At 31.3% G+C, this 18,743-nt stretch overlaps 1 protein-coding gene across 3 annotated transcripts in view; it reads right to left on the bottom strand.

Annotated features, from left to right (window-relative positions):
• The window catches only part of LOC126734685 (cytoplasmic polyadenylation element-binding protein 1), a 132,828-nt gene that overhangs the window by 85,402 nt on the left and 28,683 nt on the right, over positions 1–18,743 (bottom strand). Inside the window, exons 1-2 of one of the 3 annotated variants that reach the window (XM_050438396.1) lie at positions 10,225–10,320; positions 9,683–9,801 (exon numbers count right to left, since the gene is read on the bottom strand). In XM_050438396.1, the coding sequence (XP_050294353.1) occupies positions 9,683–9,796 (114 nt within the window). In that variant the 5' untranslated portion in view covers positions 9,797–9,801; positions 10,225–10,320. Of the gene's footprint in view, positions 1–9,682; positions 9,833–10,224; positions 10,321–18,743 lie in introns of those variants that run through there. The other 2 variants (XM_050438395.1, XM_050438394.1) reach the window with 2 other exon arrangements.

Here is an 18,743-nt window from a genome sequence, read left to right as displayed (position 1 = left end):
ACATAGCCCGCGTCGGGTTTCAAAAACTTGGTATAGGCAAGTTATTAAGAGATTCGCATTTGGGAGGAGTAATCTGTGGTTTTACCATTAATGTTCAGTTTAAGTAAGCCATTTATATACAAAACAAACAGTAGTGGTCCCAAAACAGTTCCCTGAGGAACGCCACAGGGTATCGACCCAGCCTCACTCATTACTCCACCGATTTTTGTATATTGTATTCTATCACATAAGTAGCTCTTTATGATATCAAATATTTTTCCTCTAAGGCCATATCTTTTGATTTTTTCTAAGAGCAAGAAGTGCGAAACTGTATCGAACGCCTTGGCCAGTTCAACAAAGATACACAATGTCGGGCTGCTTTCATCAAGATTTTTATATATTTGTTATGTGAGCCCAGCAATTGCATCCTCCGTCGATCTACCCTCCATGAACCCATACTGATTCTCGGATATCAATTTGTATTTTTTTAAGAATTTCATGATTCTACTTTTTAGCACTTTTTCAAAAATTTTTGCTATGTTTGTTAACAGCGAAATTGGTCTGTAGTTTATAATATCCAGTCTACTTCCAGATTTTAGCAAAGGAGAAATAATACCTATTTTTAATGGTTTTAGAAAATATCCCTTTTTTATACATTTATTTATTAAAAATGCTAATGGGTATGAGATTTGACTGTCTATTAATTTTACGATTTCAGTACGTATACCATCAAAACCGGGGGATTTTTTTGTCTTTAATTTTTTTATAATCTTTAATATTTCTTGTTCAGTAACAAAATTAAGAAACATATTGTTTGCTATTTCAGGTTCGTTGACAATAAAATTTTTAGGTTTTTTAATTTTTTTGGCATAGTTTTCCCCTACTGAGCAATAGTGTTTATTAAATACGTCGGCTATTTTTTTTTTATCAGATATAATTTTATTTTTTCAATTTCCTGATTTTTTTGGTTTTTGTTACAAATTTTATTGACTGAATCCCATAGGCATTTGGTGTTTTGTTGGTTACTTAGTAATTTTTCAAAATATTGTTTTTTTGAGGCGGCGATGGATTTTGCAAGACTTCTTTTACACATGTTGTAATTTTGTTTTAGAGTTAAATTATTAGGAGATTTTTTTAATTCTTGATGTAGTACATTTTTACTATTAATAGCATTTAGTAGGCTTGGACTAATCCAACCCTTCCTTGGAATTGTTTTTTTGTTTATTTTAACGTTTTTTGTATTTTTTTGCATGATTTTTGTTATGTTATTTATAAAAATGTTCGTCATTTCATCTAAGTCCTTACAAGAGTAAAAATAATTCCAGTCTATTAAAAAGGAGTCTTGTATCAAATTTTCCATAATTAATGTATTCTTTAATAATTTTATTTGGACAATTTTTACATAAATTGTTCTGATCTCCTATTTCAATGATAGTTGGATAATGATCCGTTATCTTGTAATTTAACAAATAAGCTTTAATATTTTCAGAATTTCCGGATTTAACAAAGTAGTGGTCTAGACAGGATTTCTGTAAATTTCTCTCCCTTTATATTTATTAGATTTATTTGGATATGTTGGAAAATACCATCAAATCGCTTATCACTGAATCCATTGAAAACCAAATCGATGAACATGGAAACCCTATACTTAATGGGGCTGAAATATATTTCCAGCAAGATGGCGCTCCTCCTCACAATGTTCTTCCCGTTTGGCAATGGCTAGACGACGAGTTTCCAAATAAATGGATAGGGCGAAGGGGGCCTATAGAATGGCCTGCTAGATTTCCTGATATAACGCCATTAGACTTTTTTCTATGGGGTCATTTGAAATCTATTGTGTTTACTCCCCAACCTGAAAGTTTGGATGAACTTGGTCAACGCATCATCGACAGCTGTCATGATATCCCACATGTTTTTGAAAATGTCCGTCAGGAATTTGAACATCGCCTATATCATTGTTTGGCCAAAAACGGGCAACATTTTAAACACTTATTGAATTAAAAACTAATATTTTCATGTTTTTGTTTTCTATCTGAACAAATTAAGATAAACAAAGATTTTTCTAATTTTCCCGAAAACGAATCGACCGATTTAAAAAAATCAAACGTCAAAATAAAAGACTTCGAAAAACCTTTTAAATAAGCTATTACTCGATACCCCTTGCCATTTAAAATTTTTAAGAGGATGACTCTGGGGGGCAATGGGTGAAGTAATTTTAGGTTAGAAAGTTGTTCCCCTCGACAAACCTTTTGACGTATTTCGGCGTTTTTTTTTAAACAGTGGTTTTCGATAAATCCGTTGTAGAAAGTTTTCAAATGAACAGCCTGTATATAAATGATGATTGAAAAGGTTTGATAATGATAGAATCTCTACTTTTCCAGATACCTTTGCTATTCTATATGCAGATCTGCTTCATAGTTGAAACTACTACTATGCAAACTAGCAAGGAACTCTTAAAGGAATTCACAGAGTCTGTAAGCGATTGATTTAGGGCCAATCGACAAAATTTAAATTTAAACAATACCAAAAACATAATTTTGCTCTGACTCCATGAACAATTCCGAAACTATTCAATTTTAAGGTAGAAACCTCCCTATTGCGAAATTTGACGCAATCTGTGAAGCTTGGATTGTGTAGCTGTGTATGAACTTCTTGTGTGAAGTCATTCATATCATGCAATGCAGGTAAGGAGGCTGGCGTGCAGAGGAGGGCAGTTCGGGTTACAGGGATGTTGCTAAGCCTTTTTTTCCAGTTAGGATTTTACTATTCCATCTCCAGTATATCTACAAAGAACTTTTATATGCTTATAACAATATTCGAAGTTACGAAACTATTGAACAAGGGCACAATCACTTAACTCTTCAACAAAGACAAATTGAATGAAATTGATTGCAAAACTTTCTGGAATCCAACGCCACACTATGCTCCCACTTTTATTCAATAATAATTACAGGAAATATGGGTTTTATCACAATAAATGAGTTTAACGTGTAAAAGGCGTTTGTAAGGAGCTTGAAAATAAGGAAGTAATGAATGCAATGTACAAGATTCAGTCTTCAGTCAAGTCTCTCAAAAGCTTGCATAAATTTAGTGTTAGAGGTGGAAATACACGTTAGTAAAAAGTTTCCGAGTACATTTATTAAGAAAACGCCTCAAAGAAAAATCATCAAGTTGTTAATTTTAATTTGTATTAAAAAATAATCCTTAATTTAAGAGTAAAAAAGTTCTTTACAAGCATTTTAGTTGTTTTCTTAATGAAAACTAATTAATTAGGCGATTTCTAATCTATTTTTAAGGTACAATTTTTCACCCCTTTTCACCCCCCCCCCAAAGCAGGAGCAGGTTACTTCCCTTAACCTGCTCCTGCATGAATTTTTTTCTTGTTTCTGATATTTCCCCAAACCTTTTCCCGTCGTTAGTTTCCGGATAACAATTTTTTCCCTAAAAAGTACAATTCGGCTGGACTATTAGCTATATCCGTATTTGTTTTTTTATGTTTAAGCATATTTTGAATAACTTTTTAAGTTTGTTTAATTTAAAGTATTTAAACTTTGTTCCTAGTTTACGTTCCACAACCAATAAGACTGTAAGTTAATGTTAATAAAGTTTTGATTTTTTTAAGGGGAATTTTATTTGAAGCTGCATAAAATATCCGGTGGTTATATCTACTATTACTCAATTTGCGAAATAAATAGTTTTCGGACTTTTAAATTAAAACTACTTAATTAATAATGTGTTTTAGTATTATTATTAAAATAGAAAAATTTTCATACAAGTGCATACCTACATACATAGGTACATGTAATGTCGGTAAGTATAATTTTTAAAATGTTTATTTTATGTACTAAAAATAATACACAAAGCTCGTTAAAATAAATTTTAAAAAATAACTAAAAATTTTAACTTAAAAAACTCAATTTTTACACAATAATGAGTAATAGCAACCTTCTTTTGTGAAAGTGATGCACAAAAGTTTGTAAAAATAAATAAATAAAATGTTTTTTTAGACTCAAAATAGAGTTAAATTTTACTCAACAATGAGTAATTATTGTGACCTGCTTCTGTGAAAATAGTACACAAATGTTTGTTAAAAGAAATAAATGAAACGTATTTTTAACTCAAAATAGTGTTAATATTTACACAATAATGAATATTATTGATCTTATTTTGTGAAAACATTACAGAAAAATAGGGGAATAAAAATAAAAAAGGGTAATTTTAACTAAAAAAATGTAAATATTAACCCAATATATAGAATTACCTCTAGTTTTATTAATAATTTGACTCATTTTATACTTAATGTTACTCAAAAAAATGAGTTAATAATTAATTCAATAATGTGAGGACTCGTTTTTGACAAAACTTTGAGTTAATTTTGAGTTAAAATTCACTCAAAATTTTTTAGAGTGTATACATCACAATATTCCAATAATTAAAAAATATCTTTAAGACAAAATGAGAGGTTTTTCTTTATTCCTGAAAAATTAATAAACATGGAGAAAACATCTTGTCGCACTTGCATTGTCTTATTTATTTAATGTAAGACGACGTTTCGGTTGGTAAGTATCTCCAACCGTTATCAAGTGTAACTGACGGTGACGAGTCAGTTTACGTCTTACATTAAATAAATAAGACAATGCAAGTTCGACAAGATGTTTTCACTGTACCATTGTCTACCACCTTCAAAAAACACAATAAACATGGAGATTAAACACTACAGTACGCGCTTAACTGCGGTAGAATACAGTCGACAAGGTCGTTCCGTGATTCTCGAGTGTGAACCGCAAAAAAAGTGCCAAGTATGCGATTAATCCGTGAGAATACTATTGTAGCGGATTTTAAAAACGTTCGAAAAAAGCCGTTTCAAATAGAAATTCATAAATGGATTAAAGAAACATTTAACTTTTCTGTTGACCAAGTGTGTGGCATACAATGTAACACTTTGTCAAAAAAAGTGTACATTAAACTTATATCCAACCTGTTAGTGAAAAATACACTAAAAAAGTTTGAAACCGAATCTCCGAAATTTATCGATAATGAAGGTATAAGGCATGAAATTCCTTTGGAAGAGGAGGGACAAGACGTTGTTTTAAGAATCTATGATCTACCATTAGAATTAGAAGACTGTAAAATTAAGGAATATTTGTCAATATATGGCAGTGTCAAAGGTGTAAGGAGGGAAAAATGCTCCGGCTCGAAATACTATGAAGTGGAGAATGGAATTCGATCGGTCCTCATAACCATGAAAAAGCCAGTACCGTCTTATATTTCAATAGAAAGTTATACATCCCTGGTGATGTATAAAAACCAAATAAGGACCTGCATGTTATGCAACAAACCTGGGCATGAAAGGCGTGACTGCCCTGATCGTATCGTAGCTCGTATTCAGGAAATTCGTAGGCCACAGGCACCTGTGCCTACTGAAGAGGATCAACAAATAAGGAAGCTATACTCCGAGATAATAATCAAAAATAAATACAATAATGACAATGGCCACAACTCAGAACAACCCCTATCGGAATCGGAATCCAATAGTACACAAACTCCAGACGAAATCATCAGTATTAAAGAGGCACAGCCTCCTTCTCCCGATATAATTAAAGCGACACCACAGGACCAAATCCATCATATGGAAGGCAATGGAGGATCAAAGCGATGTAGAGATGCTCTTACATCCAGCGAAGAAGAAGGATTTAAACCCCTTAAGTCTTAGGTGAACAGTCTAGTGAGGTTGACAATGAAGAATGTGAAGTGGAGAAAACAAGTGATAATGAAAATTAAATTAAAAAAAAAGGATATCTACTGTAAGTTAAAATATCTTGTTAACTTTTAGGATTAAGTTAATAATTTCTGTGGGGTATTTTTTTCTCTATATCGCTATTAATGGCTCAATTAACAACAATATGTTCCATAAATATAAATGGTATTAGAAATAATATAAACCAGTCACTCTTATCAGATTTTATTAAAAAGTATGATATAGATATTTGCTTTCTACAAGAAGTTAATACCGATTGTATAAAAACCTTAAAAGGATATGATTTTTATACAAATCTAGGGCCAGATAATAGGGGAACAGGCTTTGTATATAGAACAGGTATTTCTGTACAAGATATTTTATGCTCACCAGATGGTAGGATTATCTCAGGGACATTTAATAGCATACGGTATGTTAATATATATGCACCTTCTGGTTCAAACAAGAATAAAGAAAGAAATCTGTTTTTTCAAAATAATATGTCAATTCATTTAAACTTCGATGGGCCAGTAACTCTTTTAGGCGATTTTAATTGTATAATTAAAAAGAAAGACTCAAAAAATCCGACAACGATAAATAAAATACTGGAAAAAATTGTACAAAATTTAAAACTTATTGACATATGGGAACTTAAGTACAAAAATAGGGTAAACTTTACATTTTTCAGATCTCAAGCTGCCTCTCGCATAGATAGGGCTTATATAAGCAAGGAACATAAATATTTGGTACATAAATGTGATACATATGCTGTCCCTTTCTCAGACCATCATGCTTTAATTTTCTTATTAAAAAATGACCATACAGTTAAAACAATTAAGTATGGATATGGATATTGGACGCTAAAAAAATCTACTTTGCTCGAAAATATAGACAACTTTAAACCAGAAATAGCTCAAATTAAAAGACATCCCCTGTATGAAAAAAATTTTTTAGATTGGTGGTTTAGAATTTTCAAAAAAAGAACATTAAATTTTTTCAAAAATATTGATATTAATATCGCAGTAGATAGACGAGACACTTTAAATTTTTATTATTCGGCCTTACATCAAGCGAAAGAAAAATTAAATTCTGGAGAAAATTATTTTAAAGAATATACCGAAATTAAAAATACCATATTCTACATAAAAGAAAAATACGTCATGCAAAACTTTAATAATAAAAGTCAGGACCTAGTAAATGATAAATTTAGCCTTTATGATATTATGAGAAAGAGAAAACAATCCAATTCCGCGATAACAAATTTAAAAACAGAGCAGGGACAAGACCTAACTACCACAAATAGCATTCTCAAGTACTCTAAAAATTATTTTAAAGACAAGTTTAAAAATCGAGAGACCATAGACAAAGATACAAAATGCTTACTTGCGCATATTAAGAAAAAAATTTCAGATATAGATAATCATTACATAACACAAAAAATAACAAAACAAGAAATCTTAGGAGTCCTAAATTTATCTCAAAATAAAAAAATGCCTGGCCTTGATGGACTTAGCTATGAATTTTATAAAACTTTCTTTTCTGAGATAGGTGATGAATTAGAAAAGTTGTATAATAGTTTCCTAATTGATCTAGTTAGACCACCAGAAAATTTCTGTGATGGAGTGATTATATTAATTCCAAAGGAAAAAAATGCAAATTTTTTAAGTGCATTTCGGCCTATAACGCTTCTTAATTGTGACTATAAAATCTTTACAAAAATTTTGACCAATCGTCTTAAAATCTACTCAGAAAAAATAATAAGCAAAGAACAATCATGTGGGACAACCTACTCAATATTTAACAACTTACTGTTAATAAGAGACTTAGTATTCCATTCGGAAAATAACTCTCAAATATCGGGAGGGATATTAAGCTTAGATTTTCATCAGGCTTTTGATAAAGTTAATCATAATTATCTCTGGCAAGTTATGCAGAAACTTGGATGTGATATGAAACTAATAAATGTAATTAAAAACCTATACAATAACTCATTCTCAAAAATTTTAATAAATGGCTGCATCTCGGATTCATTTCAGATTCTTAGCTCTGTAAGACAAGGTTGTCCCTTATCTATGCTTCTTTTCGCTTTAAGCCTAGAACCCTTTTTGTACCTGGTCAAATTTGTGATAGAGGGAATTAATATTAATAATCAAAATTTTAAAATTGCAGCCTTTGCTGATGATGTAAATATATTTTTAAAAAACAAAAATGACTTAGATCAAATTCAAAACATAATTGACATATTTACCAAGGGAACCAACGCAAAAATAAATTACAATAAATCTGAAATTTTATTATTAGGTAATTGGAAGTCTGATCGTTCTCACCTAAATAATTTTATTGTAAAAAAAAATATAAAAATTCTAGGAATGCAAGTATACAACAATTTTAAAGAAATGGTTAATGAAAATTGGATTAATATTATAAAAAATATACAAAACTTTCTAATAAAAAATCAGCTGCGAAATTTGGATATAATAAGAAGAAATTGGGTAATTAATATTTATGCTTTAGCAAAATTATGGTACATTGCACAGATAATTCCTATGACTCACCAAATCAGTCAAAAAATTGTTTGCATTACAGGAAAATATATCTGGGCAGGAAGACTATATAGAGTTAAAAGACAACAATTAGAACTGCCGATCCAAAATGGCGGTTTAAATTTAATAAATATTGAAACAAAGACCCTTGCACTTCTTTTAAAAACTCAATTTTATTCATGGACAAATCAACCCTCAAAAATTTGGTATAAATCATATTGTAACAGTGTTTTTGACCCCCAGAATAATAACTTAAATAATAAATTTTGTAAAGATATTAGGTCTAAAATAGAAAAATTTCAAATTATTTTTGACCCAGATAGATTAATTCATACAAAAGATATATACATCTCAATAATGTTAAAACAAAATATAAAACCCGAAATTGAATTAAAAAATCCCCAGACAAACTGGAAAATCATTTGGTCAATAATACGGAACAGAAATATACCGACTAAATGGCGGAGTTCTGTATACCTAGCTATAAACAATGCAGTTCCAATATTAGAGAAAATTTTTAAACATGGGATGTCCAATAGTCCAGATTGTCAAAATTGCTTCACAATCGAAACATTATGGCACAAAATTAAAAACTGTATTAAATCCATCACGGTCTGGAATTGGGTCAGCAACCTTGTATTAATAAAATTTGGAAAAAATATTAATAGTCATAGCACAATACTAAAATTATTAGAAACAAAAATTAATAACGTAAAGGACAGAAATGTCTGGCAGTTTTTCATATGTGCTTTAATATTTTATAATTTAGAAAAGCAAGATGGAAACCTTGAAAATTTTGTTCAAATATTGAGAATAGAAAGATTTAAAAAGGTTAAAACAGGGACCATACAATATATGTCAAAAAAAATATTTAGTTTTTAGGTTTTAAGTTGAATTTAGTATATAACATATTAATATACAAATTACGGATAAGAATCACAATACACTTATTTTGTAATATTTTATTTATTTTTTGTTGTTTATTTTGTTTGTATATATGTATATATATACATTTCTTTTTCTCTCATGCTATTAATACTTAGATAAAGTATTTAGGCTCGTATTTAGGTATGCTCCTTTTATTTTTATAGAATAACTGTTAATTTTGTGATAACTAGTTATAATTTTTAATTGTAACAATATTTTGATAATAAAGGTTTAAAAAAAAAAAAAAAACACTTTGGAATTAGACCCCTCACTTGTGCAATTACCTTAATATTTTAAGACCATATTAATATCAATAAATATACCAGAACACGCCCTCTAGCGCCGACGTTTTAAATCATTCTCAACCACTTCACTAACTTTTTTTTTCTTAAATAAATACCTATAGGTATTTTTGCACAAGATATAAGAATCCATAATGTAACCCTTTACACATAAACGTAATTAATTATAGAAATGTTAAAAGAATGTCACTTACCATCGTACTTTGCGGACTTGCCGGCGGTGTGCAGAGGTTATACAGGGCATCCGAAGATCCGACGTTCAAGAGGCCCCGCGGCGAGTTCAAACCGAGCAAATCGGGAATCGACATGTCGTCTGCCATCAAGAATACTTTTAGCAAGTTAGACTAAACAAAAAACTTCTTAAATTATACTAAGAAAAGGGTTAAAACGTTTAAAAGTTCGGTCAAAATATTACTTCATTGGCCCAACGAGAATTATTACATTGACGACCGTTTGCAAAAACGAGAATGTCGCCGTGAACTATTTCGGCAGCGACGAGCCAACTACGATCACAAAGAAACTCGGGATTTATTTATTATTTGGTGAAATATTATAAATTCCTTTGGGCTTAAAAAATGCAGGTTTGTTTATTTAAGGTTTTTTGTATGGTGTGATGTTTTGCATGAAGAAATGCGCATATTATACAGCGTGTTAACCGCCTAATTCACACATTTATAGAGAACGTCTTGATTATAAAATGCACGTGTAATATTTATGATTAAAATATAATATTTACCTTTAATATTCTATTCTTAAATCACAAATTCGATTCAAACCACCTTTAACTTATCAAGCGGGTGCAAGAAAAGCAAAAACCGTTTGAGGTTTATAAATAACAACTATTAGTTGCAATTGTTTTTCAAAATGGCCGTCGGGAAGACGTTTAGGCCTACTTGACTATTAATATGGTTAGCCATGGGATTTAAAATATTCATTTTTAAATACAAATTAAGGACGTTCGTTTTTTTAAATTAATAATTGTTAACGCTAGTAAATGCCCTACCGTATAATATTAGTTTTATTTAGAATCTGTTAAAAATAAAGTAATAAACGTCAAATCAAATAATAAGGCGGGAACCATTTTGAAATATCAAGGAATGTGATATTACATGACGCCGCGTGCTATTGAAAGGGGGAGGGACTTCGGTTGTTAGGCTGTTGCTAAGCGCTTCATATAAGCGCGGATAGTTTTGGCGGGTCTTTCAAATGAGCGTGTTGAAAATTCTTTATTTACATAGGTAGAACGAACAAATTCTTATATTACGTTTGCCTTAAAAATCTTTTTTATTGGTAGGGACGGATTTTTTATTTAATATTCTTTTTGTAAACGCGTCAATAATTGAAAGGAAATTATCAAAAAAAAAAAAAACAGTAACGTTTATGCAGAACTTTTTCTTTAACTTAGAAAAAAAAAAGTAAAAAATATATATACGTTTTGCTGTGTTCAAGCTGGGATTTGAACCCAGGACCACAGGAATACGCAGTAGGCATCCGATGCACCTCGCTATTAGGCCCGGTTTGTTACGTTTTATTATTGGCCTTTAGGAAAGTTTACAGAATACACTATATATAGGGTGTTTCAATATCGACCTTCAACATAGGGATTTCGGAATCTATAAGATATACGAAGATGGTTAAATTGGGGAAAGTTGAGAATTTTTGAGCTTAACAATACAGGGTGTTTCTTAACCTATATGCATAAACTTGGGAAATTATTGCTAATGATAAATAATGACTAATAGTAAAAAAAATTTAAGTAAAATTTTTTTAGTTTCTCAGATAATTCTTTTTTTTTCACAAAAATGTAATAACTTTATCAGGTGGAATTTTGTTTTCAAATTAAAAAGTAAACCAGTCCGGATGATGTTTATTATGTTTAGTAGTACCAACTTTGCTATCAGTTGATACAGTTGTGGTCGTATTTCGTTTTTTTATTAAAATTATGCCGCATAATTTTTCAAATGAGGAACTAATGTACACTGTGTCCCATTTTGGATGAGACTGCAGGGTATCTCTGTCATTTTTTAAGATAGAGCTTTGCGGTTTTCGCGACCCTGTATCACTTTTTTGTAAAACTTTTAAAGCCACAAACAGAAATATTCTAACTACTTTTGTTCCTGAAATACAGGGTGAAAACGAAAATGTTCACTTTTGGAGATGTTATTATTTCTCAGGCCCTGTATAAGATAGAATAAAAATGAAAACTGCTTATAATAGATATTTTTACATAAAAGTCAGTGGCGTATTTAATTTTTTTTTCTAATGCACTGTTTTTAAGATTGGGCACAAACTTGGTATTTTTTAAATGGAACACCCTGTATATTTTAACGTCAAATTTTTGCATTTTTTTTTCTGAATACATTGATATATCACAACCTATTCTTTAGTAAATTTTAGCTTCAAAAATCAGAAAAATCCATATTTATTTTTGTTTTTAATAGTAGGCCATGAATTCTTACACACATGCATTTAATTATTACTTTTTTAAAACGCCATGTGATTTAAACCTGTTTATTTAACTATATTTTAAACATTAACTTAAAATATTAATATAAACATAAAAATGTTAAAAACAAAAAAATATATCGGACCAGGTTTAACATTAAAAACTAATTAGTAATTACAAGAATCAAATTAGAAAATTAATTACAAAAACCAAAAAAAAAACAACAAATATAAATTTAATAAAACTGTTCAAACTGCTGTCCATTTTGTCTTATACAAAAACCACATACAGTCTGTATTCGTCTTAAGGCATTTAAAATTATAAAGGGTTGCCTTTGTAAGTTTATGAATGCTTCTTCAGTTATCGCTCGGAGTTCATTTATATTATTATACCGATTTGCATAAATTTTATTTTTTAAGTACGACCATACAAAAAATTCCAAAACACTTAAGTCCGGTGACCTCGGGGGCCATCTGATTGGCCCGTGTGTGCCAATCCAACGTCTATCAAAATGGGCACTTAAATATTCTCTAACTACCCTTGAATTATGAGCGGGCGCTCCATCTTGCTGGAAATATATTTGATGTCGCTGGGCTAAAGGTATGTCCTCCAGCAACTCTGGCAAATTATTTTGCAATATATTTAGATATCGTTGGGCAGTTAAGCTACCCTCAAAAATTGTATATACAATTTTAGTGCCCAATACAAAACAGGAAACACTAAAACCAAATCGGCCTTGTTGCTGTCGTTCAAAAGTAATATGTTGGTTTTCTTGATACCAATGTCTGGTATTTTGCCTATTAAATATGCCACTACTGCTTATATGGGATTCGTCAGACCATATTACCTTTTTTACAAAATCCGGATCTTCATTAGTTTTGGTTAAAAACCAATTAGAAAATTCCAGTCGTTTAAACGGATCGTCAGGATGCAATTCTTGAATAATATTTATCTTATACGGTTTAAATTTATGCTTTTTTAAAATTTTTTGCACTTTTGTTTTGGAAACTCCTATCTCTTCCTCTATCTTTCTACAGGAAATTTGGGATCTTGCTTCCACACACGCTAAAACATTAATTTCGCCAGCTTCATTTCTATCAACATGGGGTTGCCTAGGTTTTGAATAGCAGCCATAATTTAAAAGATTAGATTTTAACCGGAATACCGTAGCCCGAGATGGCTGACGTCTTTCTGAAAAACTAATAAGATCTTTTTTATTTTTTGAATTTTGTAACAAAATAAAATAAGCTTTCGACATTTTCGTTAGAAAGGTTTAAACATTTTATAATATCATACTTTTGAAAATTTTGGAATTCCATATTTTCACCGTCAGCCATCATTATTGATATGTATTGAGTCTGTTTGTGACTTAGTTTCCATGAATGCAATAAACAAAACATTTTTTTATGCATGTGTCAAAGAATTCATGGCCTACTATTAAAAACAAATATAAATATGGATTTTTCTGATTTTTGAAGCTAAAATTTACTAAAGAATAGGTTGTGATACATCAATGTATTCAGAAAAAAAAATGCAAAAATTTGACGTTAAAATATACAGGGTGTTCCATTTAAAAAATACCAAGTTTGTGCCCAATCTTAAAAACAGTGCATTGGGAAAAAAAATTAAATACGCCACTGACTTTTATGTAAAAATATCTATTATAAGCAGTTTTCATTTTTATTCTATCTTATACAGGGCCTGAGAAATAATAACATCTCCAAAAGTGAACATTTTCGTTTTCGCCCTGTATTTCAGGAACAAAAGTAGTTAGAATATTTCTGTTTGTGGCTTTAAAAGTTTTACAAAAAAGTGATACAGGGTCGCGAAAACCGCAAAGCTCTATCTTAAAAAATGACAGAGATACCCTGCAGTCTCATCCAAAATGGGACACAGTGTACATGTTACTGGCATACGGGGAATCAAGACAAAGCAGTGTGGCTGCATCCGTCGCGTGAAGCTTTTTTGCGTGTGGTTCAGCGGGGTAGAGAAACTGGAAATTTGCGGCCGAGGCCAGGGCAACATGGTGGAGCCATTAGACCTAGGCGCATTTTAAATCTGGAGAATTTGATTTTAGATATCATCGAAGAGCATCTTGACATAAGCACTAGAACAATTGCAACGCAATTTGGATTATCACCAGTCACAGTTTGGCGAATTTTAAGGCATGAATTACTGTATTCATTTCACGTCCAAAGAGTACAAGCTTTACTTCCAAGGGATCATGCGCCTCGAGTAAACTTTTGCGAGTGGTTGTTACATCAGCAGCAGTTAAACCCAAACTTTACCAGGAACATTTTAGCTACGGATAAAGCAATTCTCACACGCAATGGTATTCACAATTTTCGCAACACGCATTTTTGGGCAGTTGAAAATCCGCATGCCATTCGGCGAACAAACTTTCAACCACGATTTTCAGTAAACGTGTGAGCTGGAATTATAAACGGAATACTTATTGGCCCTTTCATTTTGGATAATCGTCTAACTGGTGCTCTTTATTTACAATTCTTGCGACAAAATTTGCCGGTACTCCTTGAAGAAGTCCCTCTTCACAGTAGGCAGAATTTGTGGTTTCTTCACGATGGTGCTCCACCACATTTTGCGCGACCAGTGCGACGGCATTTGCGATGGATAGGCCGAGGTGGTCCAATTGGATGGCCTCCTCGATCACCCGACCTTAATCCGCTTGACTTTTATTTTTGGGGCCACCTAAAATCTCTGGTGTATGTAACCGAAGTTGACAATGAACAAGAAATAAGAAATCGGATATTTGCTGCCGCCGAGGAAATTCGACTACAACCTGGATTAGCTGCTGTCTGCAACTCTTGGATTAGGCGTGCTCAATTATGTATTGAAAGTCATGGAAATAACTTTACTATAGTAGTTAAATAAACATTTATTTTGGAGAATTTAGGTTTTTTTTTAAATTTAAATTAATAAGTCGTTTATCTCCGTAACTAAAACTATTTATATAGGACGTTTATTAAACAAATGTAAAATACAATTTTAATTCAATATTAATCTCGATATTAATACATATTTTACCATAAATTTACCGTAATAAACGTTCATAAGTATTGTCGAAAAAGCAAAAATCATTTTGCTTTTTGTGTGATACTTTCTTACACTTTTTCACTTCAATATAAGTCTTTGGGTATATTATTTAATATTTGTTTTCTTTTTGGTTCACAAAACTGTTTAAATCCTCTCGCGATAACCAGTCTGACACTTTTCTTTTAAAACTAATAAAACTTTCACAACATTTAATATCATCAGGGATTTTATTATATAGTCTTGGAGTTAGGTATAGCCAGCTTCTCTGTCCGCACATTTTTTTGCATTTTGGAATAATAACTTTATTTGAAGACCTTAAATTATAGTTTGTTTCGTTAGAAACTAAACTTTCTTGAGGTTTCTTAAACGATCTTAAGAGCATTCTATAACAGAAAAGCTGTCTAATATCCATGACACCACTTATGCCATATAATGTATCCGATGGAAAAAACCTACTTTTGTTAAATACAATTTTAAGTGCCCATTTTTGGGTTATTTCTAGACCTGTAACATGTGAGTTTAGCATATGTTTTAGTTTAAGTTAAAACATAACTAAATCATGTAGCACGAAAATGGTGGAAATGCAAAAGTGCAAATTATTTTAAAATCGCATAAGTTTAAACATAACTAAACCCAAAAATCCCGAATAATAAAATTTTAAGGAAGAGAGGTCAGACGCCTAACAAAATAGTATGTGGGCGTCTGTAGTCAAATTTTACGAATCAAATATATAAATTGAAAAAAATATTCAAAAAAGTAGTCCATTTTTCTCAAAGAGACCTTGATAATAAAAATCTTTGAGAAAAATGGACTACTTTTTTGAATTTGAGACTGCCAGTCAGGCTAAGCTAGTCCAGCTCTACAGAAGCAACCTCTTCACACGGAAAAATCTGCTGCTGAAAGTATGGTTCCTTCAACAATGCCTTTCGTTCAAGTTGACACCAAGATTTATCAATATCCGTCGAAAAACTTACAACAGATCATCCGAAACCGCTCTTAAGAGTGCCAGGACAATTTAGCATTTTTAGAATTTTATTTATAGAATTTGTTCATCTAGATTCTAAGTTTAGAGACGAGGTTGAGTCATTCGGGGAGAAAACTTTTCTCAGGCTTGGCAGAAAACTCACTAATTTAAAGCGGGAAAAAACTAAATACATGACCTACGAAAAAAAGCAACGCATAACAGGTAAATGACATTTTAACTTTCATAACCGCTTTCTGAACCTCTCCGACGTTGTTTTTTCTAAAGAGGAAGAGGATGTGTTAAAACGAAATTTAAAATTTAATTTTTCTCATAATGCTAACATTCAGTGTAGGGAGACGTTAGCAGTAGAGGCCGAAAGCATCATTCAAAACACAGATATTTCTCTGAAAATAATATTTTATATTTTAAGATCAAAGTTAAATTAACTTTGATCTTAAAATAATATTTTAAGATCAAAGTTAATTACTTTCCTCAATTCGAGCGTTCGTGACAAAAAACGGCCGAACTGTAATCAGAAAATCCTAAAAACAATTAAAGACAAAATCAGGGTTCACGACTTGATTGTCACGAAGGCAGATAAAGGTAATTGCTTGGTACTCATGAAGCGATGTCATTATATCGAAAAAGTTCTGCATTTTTTGAATTCAAATGAGTTTGTACCTATTCCTAAGTTATACCCCATGAACCCGAAAAGTCTGGCTATCCCATTCGTCCTGTATGTTTTTTAGATTCACCTTGCTATTGACTATCCTCGTGGCTTAATAAAGTCTTAAGAGATATTACAGCATTTAATAACATTTACTCCACCAAAAATTCTATAGATTTTGTTGATACCCTTAAAAATACACCAATATCTGAAAAAACGATATTAATATCTTTAGATGTTAAAAACCTCTTTCCATGTATACCTCCCAAGAATTGCGTTGATCTTGTCTTGAATTTGTTAAATAAAACCTCCTTACCTAAACTAATTATAGACAACCTAATCACTTTGTTATCGATTGTTCTCGACCAAAACTTTTTTAAATTTAACAATTGTTTCTTCAAACAGACCAATGGGTTGGCGATGGGCTCCTGTCTGTCCCTGTTTTTAAGTGAGATTTTTATGCATAACCTGGAGAGTAGGATAATGTGCAATACCTTTGCCAAGGACATTGTTTTTTACAAACGGTATGTGGATGATGTCTGTTTGGCCTGGAGTGGGGATGAACTCGGACTGGATATTTTTTTGTATTTTTTAAACTCTCCACATCCTACCATAACTTTTACCTTAGAAAAAGAAAAAGACAGTAAGCTTCCTTTTTTAGACCTTTTGCTGACTAGAGATAACAACAAAATCACCTTTGATATTTATAGAAAACCTTCCTCGACGGACAACATTATCCAGTTTGATTCTAATTCCCCGTATTCTCATAAATTTGCTGCATTCAACTCCTTTTTCTACCGGTTATTCAAAATACCATTATCAGCAAGCTCCTTTCGAAAAGAGTTAGCTACAATTAAACATTGGTTTCCATTAAGTATAATTAATAGAATTTATTTCAAATTTTATAATAAATACAAGCTGTCCTATAATTGAATCCATAACACCAGCATTAAAAATTCTAGATTTCATTGCCTCACTTACTTTGGTAGTATCTCCTCCCGATTTGCAAAATTTTTTAAAAACTATAATTTACAGATATCATTCAAAATTTCCAACACATTATTTAAAAAGCTTGTAAACAATAAATGTAATTCCGTTTACATTGGTCAGTCTGGAAGGAAAATAAAAACGAGAGTGCAGGAACACTTAAGAGAATATAATAAACACAAAGATACCGAAATCACCGAGACTAAATGAGCTTTTGCAAGTCCTTTATTGTCCTCAAAACACTTTCCTTCCATCCCGGAAAATGTAAAAATCCTTCATGAGTACCCCAAGGGAAAGAAGCTTGACCTATTAGAGAAGATGGAGATCACAAGGGCAAAAAGGAGTCCTGTACTGTCTTGTGTGAATGATGTTTTTACCTTCGAACCGCATTTAATTTTCAACAATATTTATCACGACCTGGATAGCACGTAAGTTAAGCGCTTGCCTACGAACCCGATGGTCTTAAATTTTCTTGTTTTCTTGATGGTCTTAATTTTTAAAAAAATAAACATCTTTTGAGACCATTGACTTTGTGTTCCTCTAATTTCTGAATTTTTGAAAAAAATATATTTAAAACATTTATTTACTTAATGGAATGATTAAATATCGCTTAGAAAATTACTTTATGACTCTTTTCACATAAAATTTTGCGATTTAAACATGCATGTCATGTGACAATACAAGCAACACCGACAGACGGACTATTCACGGCACATCAAAGATTCTAATAGATCTATGAACTGGACTTGTTATTTAAATAGGAAGTAATATGATTCCTAAAGGGTATTTTGAATACAAAACGCATACAGTAGCTTTGGAGTTTTTGTATAGAGTAAGCAGTTGTTTTAGTCGAGGAATTACAATACAAAACATCACAATAATCGAGCAAAGAGAGAACTAGTGGATTACATAAATGATATTTAATATTAGATGGTAAATAGTTTTTTAGATCATACCGTTTTTTTAGGCGTATATATGCAATTTTAAGTTTATATGAGTTTGAAATGTAATATCACTGTCAAAATACACGCCCAGATTTTTGACCTTATTGGGTTGTGATCGTGTGAAAAGTTATCAATACTTTTTAAATCCTGATTAAACTGAAATTAGGCTATAGGAAGATTTTGGCGTGAAAAC

The sequence above is a fragment of the Anthonomus grandis genome, chromosome 3 (assembly GCF_022605725.1).
Source record: "Anthonomus grandis grandis chromosome 3, icAntGran1.3, whole genome shotgun sequence".
In the NCBI taxonomy this organism is placed as follows: domain Eukaryota; kingdom Metazoa; phylum Arthropoda; class Insecta; order Coleoptera; family Curculionidae; genus Anthonomus; species Anthonomus grandis.
The sequence above is the reverse complement of the archived record's forward strand: the minus strand, read 5'-3'. Positions and strand labels throughout refer to the sequence as shown.